The 18,035-nt window shown below is 44.8% G+C and overlaps 1 protein-coding gene across 2 annotated transcripts in view; it reads right to left on the reverse strand.

The window, feature by feature from the left end:
• The window catches only part of LOC147445672 (uncharacterized), a 90,542-nt gene extending 73,329 nt beyond the window's left edge, over positions 1-17,213 (reverse strand). Inside the window, exons 1-2 of one of the 2 annotated variants that reach the window (XM_086525120.1) lie at positions 16,199-17,213; positions 14,524-16,087 (exon numbers count right to left, since the gene is read on the reverse strand). In XM_086525120.1, coding sequence (XP_086381246.1) covers positions 14,524-16,087; positions 16,199-16,924 — 2,290 coding nt within the window. In that variant the 5' untranslated portion in view covers positions 16,925-17,213. Of the gene's footprint in view, positions 1-14,523 lie in introns of both variants that reach the window. The other variant, XR_015189798.1, reaches the window with a different exon arrangement.
• Between the last annotated feature and the right edge of the window lie 822 nt (positions 17,214-18,035).

Here is an 18,035-nt window from a genome sequence, read left to right on the forward strand (position 1 = left end):
AAGATCAGCGATGTGGCTTACAGGCTGAAATTGCCTGATGCGTGGAAGATTCATAATGCGTTTCACGTGAGTCTTCTAAGACCCTTCGTGGGTGATGTGCCAGAAGATATGCCAGTTGAGGATCAGCCAGAAGTTGAGGAACTTGATGAGATCCTGGTACCTCAGCAAGTTTTGGCACATAAGGACAGAAAAGTTAAAGGACAAGTTGCAAGACGCTATTTGGTGAAGTTCAAGAACTATCCACCTATGGATTCAAAGTGGATGGAAGAGCATGAACTGTCAGAGTCACCAAATGTATTGCAGCTTTACCTTGAAGCCTTTGGGTTACAGCCTACTTATGCCCCAACCCAACGTGTGCAAAGGAGGGGTAATGATAGAGCTAGTACATCAAATGTACATATGAATTCAGTGCCATAGATCGAAATGGCAAAAGTATGAAGGCCTCATTAAGTCATTTGTATCTATGTATGTTACGACCTTTCTTGCGGATACATGCGATGATAACAGAGTGTTAATAGCACAAGATCATCAGTGGCGTGTATTTATGGTATGCAATCGAGGACATTTGCGATTTCAAGAGGGGGGTATGTCACGAGGACGTGGCAGTTATTAACCATGTCACAGAGATGTGGCAACTGCTAACCTTGGTTGTTGGTTTTCTTTCCAATGGGTTTATTTTATTTGTTTAAGACCCTCTTTTTGAAGTAGCAAACGGTCGGACATTGTATGGCCAATGTGAACGGTAGATTCACCCGCAGACGGGAAGTGGTCGGCACTGGAATTCGTATGGTAAGAGGATGTCTAGGCTCAGAGCAAGATCATATAGGTCCCCCCGTCGCACTTAGCAAGTTGGTGGATACTAGGAAGTGAACTCAATTAAGGCGTAAAGTCAAGGTGGGACTACCAACAAAAAGTATCCGACAGTTGGGCCACATTGCACTTTTGGATGCGGTCCCAATGAGGATAGATGGTCAGAAGACCAGTGGGAGCCCAACGGAAGCATCTCCTAAAATTTAGGGAACTGCTATTTTGGGCCGTGAAATGTGTTCGCGTCATTACCTCCGGTATGACTAGGGGAACATTTTATAACTCTGCCGCGAAGTCAACTGGGCAACCGGTCAGGATATTTTTAAGCGGCAAACCCGAAACGGGAAAATGCTTGAAAATGCGCCAAGTGTCAACTTTTTGTGAACTTTCCTCTTGCAGAAAAATGGGCGCTGATTTTTAAGCTGGGAGAAGCCTCATTTGCAACCTGTCACAGGTTAAGAGCTATGGAGTGCTTTCTTTCCCTCTCATGTACAGTGTGGTGCTAGGAGTGATGCCCTGCACACTACACACTGCTCTCTCTCTCCCCTACGTGCAGTTATGTGATGCCCCACAAGAGGGCTACTCATTTGACTGATGTACAGTTGTGTGGGTTCATGCTTTTGTGCTGAGGCAAGAGCCTCCTTGAGCAGGAACAGGGGTAGCTAACTGCTGCTCCAAAGCAGGCACTGGTGAGGGTCATAACCTCACCGTACAGGTGCAAAATCAGCGCTGTGTATGCGCTGTAATTTGACTGTTTTTCAGCCATACGGACGCCAGGATCATTGGGAATCGTGTCCCACTGGCAAAGGACAGTTAGGGGACTGTTTGGGGCTGAAAACAGGGCAAAAACCAGTAAATACAGCGTGCTGAATTTACTGTTTTTGGACAGGAATCAGAGGGTATACGTCAGTGCAAGCGAGTTCCAGCAGGGGAATTGGTTTCGCGCAAGTTTTGGGGCTGTTATGCTGCCGAAATTTGGCCAAATCAAATGGTATCTAGGTGGATACACGTGAAGGATTCCCAGGACCTTACCTTGTAATTTACCCTCCTAAAGAATAAAGAAATACCGAAAGGGGCGCCAATTTTGGGGCCTACAGGCTGTCGGCGTCTGCTCGGAGCATTCTAGCTTCCGAGCTGTGTGTGTGATTAAGTGTTAATTCCCATTACAGGTTCTCTTTGCAAAGTGCTCTGTGTGTGTGTATAAAGTAAAGAATTTCGGGTGAAAGCCAACGCCTACCGCCCTACGGGCCGGTTACATAACAGCCCCAAAACTTGCGCGAAACCAATTCCCCTGTTGGAACTCGCTTGCACTGACGTATACCCTCTGATTCCTGTCCAAAAACAGTAAATTCAGCACGCTGTATTTACTGGTTTTTTCGCTGTTTTCAGCCCCAAACAGTCCCCTAACTGTCCTTTGCCAGTGAGACACGATTCCCAATGATCCTGGCGTCCGTATGGCTGAAAAACAGTCAAATTACAGCGCATACACAGCGCTGATTTTGCACCTGTACGGTGAGGTTATGACCCTCACCAGTGCCTGCTTTGGAGCAGCAGTTAGCTACCCCTGTTCCTGCTCAAGGAAGCTCTTGCCTCAGCACAAAAGCATGAACCCACACAACTGTACATCAGTCAAATGAGTAGCCCTCTTGTGGGGCATCACATAACTGCACGTAGGGGAGAGAGAGAGCAGTGTGTAGTGTGCAGGGCATCACTCCTAGCACCACACTGTACATGAGAGGGAAAGAAAGCACTCCATAGCTCTTAACCTGTGACAGGTTGCAAATGAGACTTCTCCCAGCTTAAAAATCAGCGCCCATTTTTCTGCAAGAGGAAAGTTCACAAAAAGTTGACACTTGGCGCATTTTCAAGCATTTTCCCGTTTCGGGTTTGCCGCTTAAAAATATCCTGACCGGTTGCCCAGTTGACTTCGCGGCAGAGTTATAAAATGTTCCCCTAGTCATACCGGAGATAATGACGCGAACACATTTCACGGCCCAAAATAGCAGTTCCCTAAATTTTAGGAGATGCTTCCGTTGGGCTCCCACTGGTCTTCTGACCATCTATCCTCATTGGGACCGCATCCAAAAGTGCAATGTGGCCCAACTGTCGGATACTTTTTGTTGGTAGTCCCACCTTGACTTTACGCCTTAATTGAGTTCACTTCCTAGTATCCACCAACTTGTTAAGTGCGACGGGGGGACCTATATGATCTTGCTCTGAGCCTAGACATCCTCTTACCATACGAATTCCAGTGCCGACCACTTCCCGTCTGCGGGTGAATCTACCGTTCACATTGGCCATACAATGTCCGACCGTTTGCTACTTCAAAAAGAGGGTCTTAAACAAATAAAATAAACCCCATTGGAAAGAAACCAACAACCAAGGTTAGCAGTTGCCACATCTCTGTGACATGGTTAATAACTGCCACGTCCTCGTGACAGTGACTCTGTCGCGGAAAAACGCTGAGGAAGGCTGATGTGCAGGGGATCTATCGCCAAGAAGGGGGAAGACTTCAAGCGATGCTGATGCTCTGTGAAAACGCCAAGGAAGTGGGAGGCATGGCGATGGTAACTGATGGGGGTGCTGAGGGAGGGTACTGCTCAGAAGTTGCCTGTTGAGCGGGAAGCTCCTGCTGCCTCTTCTGCCAGAAAGTGCTAACTTGGGTTTGCTTATATATTAACTTAGCAAAATTGCCCTACCTACTTTTGTTGGAAAGTCACTTAAAAATAATAAGTGAAAATAACCAAAAATAGGAAAATAGGCTAAATGCACTCGAAAATTCCCTTGACTGATGCTAATGGATTCTGATCGCAATTCCGATGATCATGCTGTGTGCAACCGGAGGATATGCATCTATGCTAAGTGACTGGGCATGCACGGTCTACGAATAGACTCACAAAAGTGCCAGATCACTGCTAAATCTAGACTTGACTAAACTAATTGAACACTGCTGTGGTGTAGCTTCTCCACGGACACATAAGGTTGGGATGCGTCACGTGACATCCCCTCCTTTTCAAAGTGAGCTACTGGTACCGAACTGTATGGCGTCGAGGGAAATCGCCAACAGCATCCGGAATCCTGGAAGGGACTCTTCGCCGGCCCACTCTTATGTGTGGATCGAGCGGTACTTGAACTTCATAAAGATCTGCAACGCTTGCTTCTTTGGGCCGCGCCGAAAGCGACTCAAAATCTTTGATAGCTCCTTTGATGCTTCAATTTCGTCTAGAGTCTTGCTTCTTTCGTCTTCAAGAATCTCCATGGCTGAAAATTCCTGAAACCATCTCGAACACAAAACCATGAACATACCCATTCCATGTAAAGTGAAGGAAAAAAATCTTGTCTTCATTAAAGACTCTGTATGCATTGTAGATGAACATAGAGACGGAGTGAAAACCCGTTAATCAAACACATGCAACCAATGAGGTCGAATCTTTACTGTTTGATCGAAATCAAGAACCTGTGGCGAATCACAATGGAAATACCCATGCTTGGTGTTCATACAATCATGTGCTCTTTCGGAAACTGTGTCATGCCAAGGAAGCGACATGGAATGTGACTTCCTTACATATAAACTTTTCAACTTTTCATGAACAATCCGCATACATTCGTGCTCATCCATGAGAGAAACGTGTTCAACATGCAATATGTCATGCGTAGGAAAGGGATCACATAACGATGCTGACTAAAATACAGAAAACCTTCACGAATGAAACACTCGTGCGTATCAATCATGCGAACACATAATATTTCCTGTGATGGTTCATTGGACCAAGACTCGAGAGCCAAGATCGCTTCTTCGGGATCTATCGAATCGTCTTGTGGGGGATCTGTGGACCTTGACTCGAAAGCCAAGATCGATTCTTGGTGATTGATCGATTCTACAACGAGGTTAGCTTCGCTAGAAAAAGCATCAACTATCACATCATCCTTGTAAACAATCACATCATCTTCATGCAATTCATCATGCTTGTCTTTTTCATCCAAATCATCATGCAAATCATTATCCTTCAAATCATCATGCTTCTCATAATCATGCAAGTTTTGTGTGTCATGCTGTGAGACTAAGAGAGTCTCCTTATCTCGAATTCCTTCAACCTTGTCCTGCATATTAGCAATGAGAGATGGAGAATGAGCAGTATCCACTGCATGAAACACAGTAGGAGAATCACTTTTGGCATTGAGAGTTAAAGTGCTAGCCTCCCAATCAACGAGAGGGTTTATTTCACGAAACCATTTCATGCCTAAAATCATATCACATCTTGAGAGAGGGAAAACAACAAATCTTCTAGTGAAGGCAGTCTGTTGAATTGCAAACAACACATCAAGGCACTCCTTCGTGATGAGAGCGTCCATACCACGACGAAAGCCAGAAACCTCGATAGGAGATCTCGGACTAACTTCGAGGCGGGCTCTCTCAACAAGAGAGGGGCTGATCACATCATGCATACTACCTGGGTCAAACAATATGACAAAACGGTGCCCCGACGTACGACCATAACATTTAATGAGTGAATCATCAATGGGAGGGTCCTAAGAAACTTTGGGCACAATCGTGTTATCATTCATTGCATTGACAGATGTAGTGGGGTGTTGTGGGTTCTTTACATTCATTCGATTCAAGCTTAGGACATGTTCGTTTTATGTGACCCTTAATGTGACAATGAAAACAACGACCTTCCTTAGAATAATGGCTTTGTTCTTCCGACGTGATGTATCCTCCTACAATTCCTTGTGCTACTTTTTCATCTGGAGTAAGCTTAGGTTTAGCAATTGTGTTAGCCTTACCCTTAGATTCATTGGAAGAATTCTTTGATGAGATACTGATGGTAGATTGGTTAGAAGAGTTATCATTCTTACCATTCTTATCGTTCTTACCGTTCTAAGGAGTCTGCGAGGTACTTATGGAAGTCTTGTTCTCCTTAGGCTTTTCCTTGTTGTGTGTCATCTCCTGTGCGAGAGCAATCGCTACCGCCTTGTTGAGATCGATTGGATCGAGTACCTCGACATCGTACTTGGTATACTCGTCCAATCCAAAGAGAAAAGCCTCTTTACGCTCATCATCCAACATGCGTAGTTGGGTACCTAGCTGCAAAACACGATTAGAAAAAGACATAACCGGCATACCATTTTGCTTGAGAGCTCGCCAATCATCCTTCAATCGTGCAAGGTACTGAGGTGGCATAAACCGCGCCTTGAGCTTGTCTTGGAAATCAGCCCAACTAAAAGAGAGGGGCGTGAAATCGTCGACTGCCTCTAGGTGCGCGGCTAGCTGAGCCTCTTGCCATGCCTGGTACCAATTTATGGCATCACCGGCAAGGTACATAGCTGCCGTCAAAACTTTGCTATTGCCTGTTTTCTTAGTTGTCGCAAAATAAGCATTAAATTGATGCAACCAAGAATGAATAACAGTAGCATCCATCTTACCGTCATACTTACTGAAGGTCAACTTCTCTGTGACTGGATTGTGTGAATCTGCATCGTGGCCTGCGCCACTGGACGAAATCCCACGATCTTTGGGTGGTTCGGTCTTCGAGGCTAGGAATTGGGCAAGCAATTCCTGAGTGCATAGCTCTCGTCGAGCTTCACGCTCGGTGTCCATAGCCAATCTACAAGCTTCACACTCGGCCTCCATAGCCAATCTATGAGCGGCACGATCGGCCTCCAATGCTGCGTTTCTTGTTGCCGCTTCTTCCTTCCTTAGTTCTTTTCGTTCTTTTCTTACGTCGCGCTCACGTTCTAAAGCAAGGCGCTTGTCTTCTTGTCTATCCATCATTGCCATCATCTGCTTCATCATTGCCTCCATAGGGTCTGGCGTAGATGGCGAAGGGGGAGGGTTGGAAAAATCTCCTAGTGGGGAGAATCCTTCGTCGCCTCCCTCATGCTCATCACCTGAATGCGAAGTATTCATGCCGCTTCGGGTGGCGACCATGCACTATGATCTTGGGGTCTTAAGCTCGCGAGGAACTTCAGCTCTTGAGTGTCTTGAGGTCCTTGATTCGTGAGAATCTTGGGTTCTTGAGGTTCTTGAGGTTCTTGAGTCTTGAGGGTCTAGGGTTCTTGGGGTTCTTGAGGTTTTCTTTCGCTTGCAATCGCGTTGAGAAGAATCTTCTCTTCACCCGAGTTCTACTCCTTTCTACGGGCGCACCCCTTAGCGGCCTTGCGCTCACACCAAGGTTGCTTTTTTCCACCTCACGTCGATTGGCCGGCCACTAAGTGCACGGTCCACTCTCAATGAGTGAAAAGAGACACAAGGGGAGGCTGGACAAGCCCTTCTTTCTTGGGATTCCTGTCACTCTTCAACAAAACACGATTAGGAATCGCCACGCCCAAGTGCGATCGCAACAAGCAAAAAAAATCTTGTGGTTCTTTCCTTGAGTAATGCACAACACTTCCAAAGCTCTGATACCAATGTTAGGTGCAGCGGAATGAATGTTGTATTTTCTCAAGATTAGTGATCTTTATTGCTCAAGGTTCCTTTCAGTTCTTTAGGGAAAGACAGAGCTTTCCGTCTTGTAGAGTGTTGTGGTCACGAACAAAGTGAGTGGATATTGTGCGTGCAAGTGAATGAGACTGAGAGAAGGAGAGAGAAGAGATATGACACCGAGAGGTTGTAAAACCCTCCTCCGAAGGCCCCACTCTCGTCGGTGAGAGTGGTCTACTTTGATTGCACAAAGGTGTACAATGCGAATGCAATGGACTGATGCAAGTTGAACTATGCCGATGACGACGACGGTGATGACGACGACGACTTGATGGCTGAAATCTGAGATCCTTTATCTGCTGATTTTCGGGACTCTTTCGGTGGCTGAAAATGACTGTTTTTGCTGCGTTTTACGGCTGAAAATGGGGGATCGTCTGCAACCAACTTGGGGGGAATCTGCTACTGTGCATAAGGCTGAAAATCTGCGTTTTCTTCAAGGCTGAATTTGCTGATCAAAACACTGACTGCTGCAGATACCTAGCGTTAGTAAATGGCTGAACTTCTGCCGTTCAACTGCTACCAAATGCTGCGTTTTTACAAGGCTGGGAAGCTGATGAAAAACCCTGGTGTCTGCTGGTTCTAGCAATCCAAAAACGCTGGTCCTTTGGGGCTGATGCTGTAGGTCAAAAACGCTAAGGCTAAGGTGACTCTGTCGCGGGAAAAACGTTGAGGAAAGCTGATCTGCAGGGGATCTATCGCCAGAAAGGGGGAAGACTTCAAGCGATGCTGATGCTCTGTGAAAACGCCAAGGAAGTGGGAGGTATGGGCCATGGCGATGGTAACCGATGGGGGTGCTGAGGGAGGGTACTGCTGAGAAGTTGCCTGTTGAGCGGGAAGCTCCTGCTGCCTCTTCTGCCAGAAAGAGCTAACTTGGGTTTGCTTATATATTAACTTAGCAAAATTGCCCTACCTACTTTTGTTGGAAAGTCACTAAAAAATAATAAGTGAAAATAACCAAAAATAGGAAAATAGGCTAAATGCACTGAAAATTTCCCCTAACTGATGCTAATGGATTCTGATGGGAATTCCAATGATCATGCTGTGTGCAACCGGAGGATATGCATCTATGCTAAGTGATTGGGCATGCACGGTCTACGAATAGACTCACAAAAGTGCAAGATCACTGCTAAATCTAGACTTGACTGAACTGACTACACCCTGCTGTGGTGTAGCTTGTCCACGGACACATAGGTTTGGGATGTGTCACGTGACACACAATATCCGAAAGAGCACAAGAAAGATTGAGCATCAAGCATGGACATTTCCATTGTGATTTGACACAGTTGATTGATTTAGATCAGAAAGTTGAGATTCAACCCCTGAGATTAAACCCCATTGTCTGCGTGTGAACGGTTTGGCACTCCGTCTCTATGTTCATCTCCATTGCATGCATAGTTTTTTCGAAGGACTATAATTTTTCCAGTCACTTTACATGGAATGGGTATGTTCATGTTTTTGTGTTGAAAGTGGTTTCAGGAATTTTCACCCTCGGGGATTCTTGAAGAAGATAGACGCATGACTACAAACGAAGTTGAAGCATTGAAGGAGCCATAGATGACTTTGTGTCGCTTTCGACGCGGCCCAAAGAAGCAAGCGTTGCAGACCTTTATGAAGTTCAAGTATCGCATGACCCACGCATCAGAGTGGGCCGACGAAGAGTCCTTTCCAAGATTCCAGACGCTGTTGGCGATCTCCCTCGACGTCATACAATTCGGTACCAGTACCTCACTTTGAAAAGGAGGGGATGTCACGTGCACACCTAACCCTATGTGTACGTGGACAAGCTACTTCGTGACAAGGGTTCAGTCAGCCTAGCTTAGGAAGTGTTCTGGCACTTTTGTGAGCTTGTTCGCAGACCGTGCATGTCCAGACACTTAGAGTAGATGCATATCCTTTGGTTGCACACAGCATGATCATCAGATTTCCATCATAGCCCATCAGGAGCATTTTTACAGTGCATAGACCTATTTTTGACATTTTTCACTTACTATTTTTAAGTGACTTTTGTTGGGAATTGGGTAGGGCAAATTAGCCAAGCATGTATATAAGGAAACCTAGCGCAAGCACTTTCTCGCCGAAGAGGCAGCAGGAACCAAGGTTCAACGGGCACCTTCTGTCACGTGACACATCCAACTCTATGTGTCCGTGGACAAGCTACAGCATGATCAGGGTTCAGTCAATCCAGTCGGTCTAGATTAGAAGTGATCTGGCACTTTTTGTGAGTCTATTCGTAGACCGTGCATGCCCAGTCACTTAGTGTAGATGCATATCCTCTGGTTGCACACAACATGATCATCATTATTTCCATCAGAATCAGTTAGGGGATTTTTCCAGTGCATTTAGCCTATTTTCCTATTTTTGGCATTTTTCACTTATTATTTTTAAGTGACTTTCCAACAAAAGTAGGTAGGGCAATTTTGCTAAGAAAATATATAAGCAAACCAAAGTTAGCACAAAATGGTAGAAGAGGCAACAGAAGCCAAGCTCAGCAGGCAACTTCTCACAAGACCTTGGTGGATTCCCTCCAAGCAAGAAACCACAGCCTTGGCGTTTTCCTCATCAAGGCATCATCGCAGAAGACCCACAGCCCCTAGCGTTTCTTGATCCAGTATCATCGCCAAGAAACCTCTCAGCCTAGCGTTTTTGCTTCACCATCCATCGCCAGCAGAAACCAGATTTACTCGCGTTTTTCGCTACACTAGCGTTTTTGGATTTCAGCACATTCAGAGCTTCAGCGATTCTCAGCCCTCGAAGAGTAGCAGATTCAGCCCCGGTAAGACCATCAGTTTGCAGCCAGTTCAGAAACTCATCTTTAGCAAAGCGCAAACATTCATTCTGCTGCACCTAACACCTTCTCAGCAAGACTCTCCCCCATCAGCAAACCTGGCGTTTTTGCATTTGCAAGGCCTAGCGTTTTTCCCCTCCAGCAGCGCTCGCGTTTTTGCACAACAGATCATCCTTGGCAGTAGCAGAACAACAGATCCCCTAGCTTTTTTGCATCAAGACCACAGATCAACCCTAGCGTTAACAAATTTGCATCAACAAGACAGAATTCAGACTAGCGTTTTTGGATCAGCAAAGCAACTCAGTGTTTTTGCAGATTCATTGCGACAGAACCTCAGTTAGCACCAGCGTTTTCAGTTTTCAGCATCAAGACTCCACAGTAGAGCCCCCCAAACCTCGCAAATCTCACGTTCTCGCAGCAGATCCTCGCCGCACGGTCAAATCCATCGAAGTTTGCAGATTCAGCTCGGAAAACACAGATTTCAACATCTGCATTTTCAGCACGTCGTGGTTGCATCCTCGTCACCGACATAAAGTCAGAATTCAGCAGATAAAAGATTTGCAGATTTCAGACATTAGCGTTTTCAGATTTCAGCCCGTCTCGCCGTCGTCCTCATCGTCGTCGACATCGTCGGCAAGTCCATTGCATTGTAGAGATTTGTGCAACCAATAGTAGACCGCTCTTCCCATAGAGAGGGGGGCCTTCGGAGGAGGGTTTGACAACATTCTGGTGTCGTATTCTTCTCTCTCTATCTCTCAGCCTCAGTACCTTCATTCACAGTGTTTGCCACTTTGTTTGTGATCATTTGCACTCTCTTACTAAAGGAACGGAAGGCTCTCCCTTCCGTAAGTAAAAGGAACCCTTGAGCACAGTTCGGAGCACTCATCTTGAGCAAAGTTCAACATTCACTTTCGCTGCACCTTACACTTCTGCTCTCAAAAGCTGGCGCCACATGCTGCCCAAAACAGCCAGCACAAAACCCGTAATCCGTAGAGCTATGCCACGTAGCAACCACCACCATTTACGAAAATCAACCTCAAGGATCAAGCTTTTGATTTTTAAGTTCTAGGCCCCTCTGCCGGTGCTCCATAAGTTCTTCAAGTAAGTAGGGGTTAGGTTTCTAATTCCTAACCCCCTTTAGGTCTCTCTCCTAAATCTTCGGGGTTGAAAACTTCTTTTGTTCTCCAGGGTTCAGTTTCTCAGCCATTTCTTGCCAATTGGGCACACCACATCATCACTCTGTGACATTCCCTCCTCTTGAAAGAATTGTAATCGCCCTCGATTACGCTTGCAAAACAGCCAAAGGACAGAAACTTTCAATAGACACTGACTCTATGTACCCATGCACTAGACTCCACCTATCCAGCACTTTTATGAAGACATTAGTCGATGATCAAACATATTTCCATTGAGGGTCTCAGATACAGATCATGATCATTGTAACCATTTAGCAATAACATCCAGACTGCGTTGATCTTTACATGAATGTCTTGATCTACTAAATCTTGTTACTATCAGATTCATATCCTTTCTTTTCACATTTCAATCAAGCAAACCATGCCCATGACCATCCCCACAAGACAGTATATCCACATAGCATGCAATTCACAAAATCACACACTTAGTTCACATTGAAGTTTAAACACCGTGTTTTAATAATTTAATCCAGCCATCTCATTCCGTCCAGAACTCTTGATGCACCTAGATCACTATGCAGCCATCTCATCCTTCCGGAACTCTTGATGCACTCACAACAATATTCAGTCATCTCATCCAGACAGACATCTTGATGCACTAGAATCTCATCCATTTCTCATTCACTTAGCCATCACATCCAGACCTCGTTGATCTCTAACAGATGTCTACATGCACCAAGCTCAAATCATTCATCGCACAAAATGCTGCAGACATTTCATCTCTCTCTCCATGTCTCTAACAATACACACATGAAAGAGCATGTCTTTAGCTCAATCAAGGAAATCTCTAATTCAGTGAACATATTTTCATAAAGACATTCCACAAAATATTGTCAGCCTATCGGTATCCCTAAAATCTCAAAGAAAAATTAGTGACTTTATTCAATTTAGACAATCTATGACAAAGAAGTGGCGTGGCTCCCCTCTTCTATAGTCCGCACCGCACCACATTCAACCTGCTAATTGGTAACTTTTGGCATAGAGACTGCTAAAATTCCAAAAGCTTCAAGGTACAGCTTTCTCTGAAGAGAGTTTGTGATGTTCTTCTCCATCCACTTTGCATCAAGGGCCAAAAAGTACCCTTGACCAAATTATCCGCTGGACCTAGCTTACCTTTCTGTTCTTTTCTTGTGCCTTGTGCCCTGTTGGTAGCCCCATTGGCCTCCCCTATCCATAGGCATCTCAATCTGAATTGTCGGAATTCTCTAATGAACCATCAGTTGATTCCCTTGCTTCATCAGAACCCTCGGATGCACTATCATCTAATTCCCTTACTTCTCCGAAATCCTCTAATGAACTTTCATCTAGTTCCCTTGGTTCTTTCTCTTCACTGGAAGACTCTTGCCCTTTTAATGTGGACACTGGCTTGTCCGTAGGATATGTCAATGAGCCGGCTTGCATACCAAAACCTTGCTCGACATGTCCCATAAGTATCTGAATGGAGTCAAACTTCTGTTGCAAACAAAACTGTCGAATTTCTTTTGGCAATCCATAGCAAAACCGCTCAATCTGGTCCTTCAAAGCGACCCTCCGAAGCGAGGATACTGGCAGATAGGTATCCCAAAACCTTTGGCAGTGGTCATCCAATGTGTCTTTCTTAGTCATTCTCAGATGATGCCCTAGCCAAGCCGTGATGACATCTTCTTTATATTCTTCCGTTATCCGAGCAAAAGCGAAAATTCTCTTGAATTTTACCCACTTCTTAGGTGCTTCTTTGCATAACAACAGAGTAGATCGCCATGTCTATGCATTTCCTTTCAAGTAAGATGTCGCACTTCGCACCTTGGAGCATTCCGAGATCCGACCTCCCGAGAGGGCCACGTCAAATTGCTATATGAACTCAAGGGCTCGATGGGTGTCCTGATAGCCTCAAAACGTGTCAAAATTGACTGCTTGACCCCCATCCTTGAACTCCTCGGTCTTCTTGTCCATGTGTTCACTATTTGAACTGTCAAAGGAAAATGAAGTCTCCTGCTAGATGGCTCCCTGTCCCCTCTAGACTTTTTCAAAAATCAGCTTTTCTAGCTTTTTCTCTGCTTCTGCAGCTTTTTCTCATCCTCTCTGGATCTAGGACGACGAACTCTCATAACTCTTTGAAGGCGAAGAAAAATCTGGGTCATCCTCAAAATAAACACACTCTTGGATCTGCTTACCACCTCGAATGGATAGCACTCTTCTGCAATTTCATTCCAAGCACCAGGCTAAGGTTGAAGTTTGGAAAATTTGAGAGCTTTATTTTCAACCTCTCAAATCTCCTAGCATATACAGCTCTATCTGATACAAAACTTGAAATTTCTCCTCATATTGTGCCATCCACACAGCAAGAGGAATATCATCTCCATCATAGCTGTCCAAAGGACTACATACAGTGGCCAATCCACATCTCCAAACAGAATGCTGATATTCCTGTGTTATTTTGAATTACTCCTCTGTTGTAACCAAGACCTTTGCACGTTCTGTTGGGGATTGTGCCCTCAAGATGTCGACTTGTAGAAAAACTTTTTTGTTTGCTTCAAAAAGAACAAGAGAGATGGAGAAAGCGCAATGGACAAGATGGACATGTACCACATAGGTGAGTGACAGTCACTAGCTCCACAAAAGTTGCCTGTGCAAGGCTAAAGCAAAACTCCAAAGCAGCCTTACAGAGGACACTACTGCGGGCATAATCTGGTCACCTAGGACACCAGCATAGGTCTGCCTAAAAAGGAAGTAGAGGGCTGATCTGGGATGGGCCAAAAAACAAGAGGGCTAGCTGCATAAAAATGCAGGGGTTGGCTGGATGAAAACAGCTGTCGATGTGTGCCCTCCTCAGTGGGTTGCCCAGCATAGGCATTCACTGATGAGCAAAGGTGAAGTAAAGGGACAAGGGGCCAAAGGACGTTTGATTCCCACCAGCCCTGGATAGACGTTTGTGAGATGAGATAATAAGCTCGTATTACAACGCACACAAGGAGTTGAAATCTGCTACAAGCTGTATTTAACGTCTGTGATCTCCAACATGTTGAAGTTGCAAACCCAACCACTTTAATGGCTTTTGCTCGGAACGAGGATGAGCAAAGCACTACACAAAGGACTGCCCAGACAAAGGAAGTATTCAAGGTTAAAAAATGAAAGGATTCCACTAACAGCGGAGAAAAAGTTGAACATGCTTGCAGCACAAATAAAAAATGTCAAATTTCAAGGCCTCAAAACGATCAAGATTGCTATGCAGCAGACGTGAAAATAAAGGTGAGAGGTTGCATTAAAAACCATACCAAGGTTAAGTTGCCTAGGTTCACGTCGACATTTCTCCACAAGATAAACAATCTCTTCTTTTGTCAGAGGTTCTCCCATGATTTCTTCTCTGGATTTTGCTGTTTTGGGACCTTGGCCTTCTGGATATGGCCCAGGGTCTTGAACATATTTCACTCCTTTTAAATTTGGCGGCGGTGGGTTGAAGGAATCAAGCACCCGTGGTTTCTTTTTGCTTAGGTTGTTAGGCCGATCGCCAATCCATGGTCTTTTTATTGTAGAAGGCCCAAATGGAGAAAAAGGGGGCTCTCGGTAGCGCAATACAGGCTTCTGTGGAGTCTCTGAATAGCTAAACTGGAACTCAAAAGGAAGATCTGGTAGATTGTGTTTGTGCCAGTTTGCAGAATCTGGAGAATTATACTCCTTATCTTTGGAAGATTTTTCACTAGCGTTCAACTGACTAGTGTCATGGGCATTCCTTCCATCTCCCTCACCAGAACGTAAAGTGGTAGGCACATCATCTTCAGTGTCCGAGGAGAATAGAGAAACCTCATCATCATCGAACTCACGAATGTCAGATTGGTTACCCTCAACATCTTCACAATCTGGGAAAAAAGTCAAATCACTTTTGGCAAAGGCAGACACATTCCCTTCACGATCAGAAGACAACTCAAAACCGTCAGTCAAGTTGTCATCACTCTGATGATGAATGTTGAGCGGGCTAGACTTTGGAGGCATGACCCTTGTGGCATTCAAGTTAGCTCTATTTACATCTTCAACATCTGGTGCACCCTGTGTCATGATGTCTTCCTTGCCCGCAGACCATGGTTCCAACTGTTCCTCTTTTTTGCCAGACTCTATAACATTAGAAATACGACTTGCAACCTGTGATTCAAATTTTACAAAGTTTCCATCTTGCTCTATAGAGCAGCCCAACGCTCCCTTAGTTTTGTCCTTATCAACTTCCATTTTCATTGAAGAAATATCATCAGACCTCAAGTTTATTTGTGTTTTTCCTCTACTGCCTTTGAAAGCATCATCAACACCCGTTGTCATCTGTGAGACAAACTTTGGATGGCCCTTGTTATTATTAGTAACTGAACGCCGAGAAGGACTAGACTTAGAGCCAACTGATGTATGTAAATGCCGACTGAAAGGCCTCCTGTTTCTACTTACAGGTAACAAAGTTGAGGGGTAACTTCTATCAGCTTCCAAAGGCACAGAAGGAGAGCTTGAAAACAGGTTAAAGGAGGTGAATCCGGCTTCATCTCCTCTTGCAGTCTTACTCCGCAACAATTTCACTCGCCCAAGATCACTTTGTGAGTGCTCTCTAGCAAGAAGTGAATTGTAATTTCCTTTTTCACGCTGACCTTGGTTACTATCGTTTACTCTTGCTGTGGTTGCATCTTCCACAGAGTTATCCAAGTCAAAAGGCCTTGCCATTTGAGTGTCTTTCCCTTTTGGACCTGATTTAATTCCACGGACTTGGGCCCCCTGTCCTTCTCCTGTCGAATCCTCAGAATCTTCAGCAGTGCGCATGAATGATGCTTTATCACCTCTTCGAGCTTCCTCAATGAATGGAGAACCCTGCTTGGGCACATCAAGTTTTTTTTTCAGATTTGACAGTTCCTCCTCCAACTTCAACATAAACAGTCTTCCCTTTTGGGCCCTATTTGACTTTGGGCCTTGTTCCTTTACCTTTGAGAAAGCATCCGTAGCATCTTCAGGCAATGAGAATTGATGAGCGTCATTGTCACGAGGTGACCAGGAAGTTTGTGGCTTTGTGATGCCTTTGAAAATAGTGACCTCGTTATGCAGACGAGACTGTTGATTCTCGGTAGGTAAAGGAGCTCTAGGGAGCTTCTTTGAAGCAAAAAAGTTATTATGATGCTGGACATCAGGTGAGCTTCTACTTTTGTTGTGGAAAGGTTGTTTCTGATTTTGAGCTATAAAATCATCCTTGTCGTAGCTCTCTGATATATCTTCAAACTCAGAAAACTCGGAGCTTCTGCTGTGATGCATAGCAGAGGCTTTAACACTCCTAGCTTGCTGTCTGTAGAGAGCCCATGGATGCCTACCTTCATCTGCCGACAGAATCCTCCCCCTTGACACACACTCCTCCCCTTGCACAGAAGCTCTTGTGACTCTTGCATTGCCAGTTGCACTTTGCCAGGCATCCAATTCTTCATGGCTGTGGGCGAGCTCCTTACTGAATGAATAAGCAAAGGAGCTGCCTTCTCTAGCTTCTACAACTCTTCTTCTGCTCCGCCTTGCGCTCTTTCTCGGCACAGAAAGCCTCAAAGAAGAGGAAAACAAGAATGGGGTACTGTAAAACAAGACGTGGGAGGCCACATTTGATGCAGAGAAATCCGCAGAAGATGATGAATAGAATACCGGCACTACACGGCCGACTATGGCAGGCATAGGACAGCCCAGGAGGAATCTCCTTCTTCACCAGATTGTCAGTCATAGGAGTCGCAATTCTCTCTCTCTCGCTCGCTCTCTCTCTCAGTCGGGGATCGAGCCCAGGTCTATAACCTATGACAGACAGTGTGCAATGGAATCCACAATGAAGACCGGGATTGAACACGGGTCTATAAGTTATGACACTATCTGGCAGCAATCTGAGGGAGCCACGGAATCCAGACAATGGAGCCTAAAATTGAGTGCCTATTTGTTGCCTCTTCTTAATCATGGCTTCTTAATCAAGTAATTGATTGATGCGGTAGAGGCCCATAAATTACTAGTTGTTATCAGAAGCGAAGCGCACCCCAATCCACTTTAATGATAGTTTTGGCTAAAAAATGCACAAATCTTATCATTGCACCCATTTAGCACAAATCTTTAGGTATTAAACTTAGGTACTCTCATGCCCGCCATGCAACAGACTACACCTCCAACCACCAAATGTGACAGATAAGGTTTTTAATATTTCCTTACGTATAAATTCTCTAATCAATATATTTGTTAGTGTCATAAAACTGGTCCTCACCGTGATTACTTGGTGAAGCATTGATTTATTACAAAATTAAAGTATCAAAAGTATCCTTACATGTAGTGAGATTTATAAATTTCACACCTGACACATCACCAATTTAAGGAGATCAAAGGAAGTCTTCCTAATGATCAATTCAATCCTGGTTTGTTTTTGGGCAATTTTGTGTTTCATGGTGTTTCCTTCCTCTTACAGTTCACACATACACACATATTTTCACTCACACGCTATCCCACACACTTTACTCAAATCTCTCTCTCTCTCTCTCTCTCTCTCTCTCTCTCTCTCACCCCAATAGAAGAGTATTCCTATATCCATCGAACTAGGGCTTAGCAACTCATAAGTACTGTGTGACTCCTAAACCTATCAAACGATCAAAGGGTGTGAAACTTACAATGTGTGAGAAGCTCCCAAGCTTGGTATGAAAGAATGATTTGCAACTTCTTACATATATGCATGTTTGTGATAATCTATCAAGGGGCAACGTCATGCATCACCAAAAGAAACGTATATTGGTTGAGCCATAACAAGGGAGGAAAA

The sequence above is a fragment of the Adiantum capillus-veneris genome, chromosome 12 (genome assembly GCF_014529385.1).
Source record: "Adiantum capillus-veneris isolate H3 chromosome 12, ASM1452938v2, whole genome shotgun sequence".
Classification (NCBI taxonomy): Eukaryota; Viridiplantae; Streptophyta; class Polypodiopsida; order Polypodiales; family Pteridaceae; genus Adiantum; species Adiantum capillus-veneris.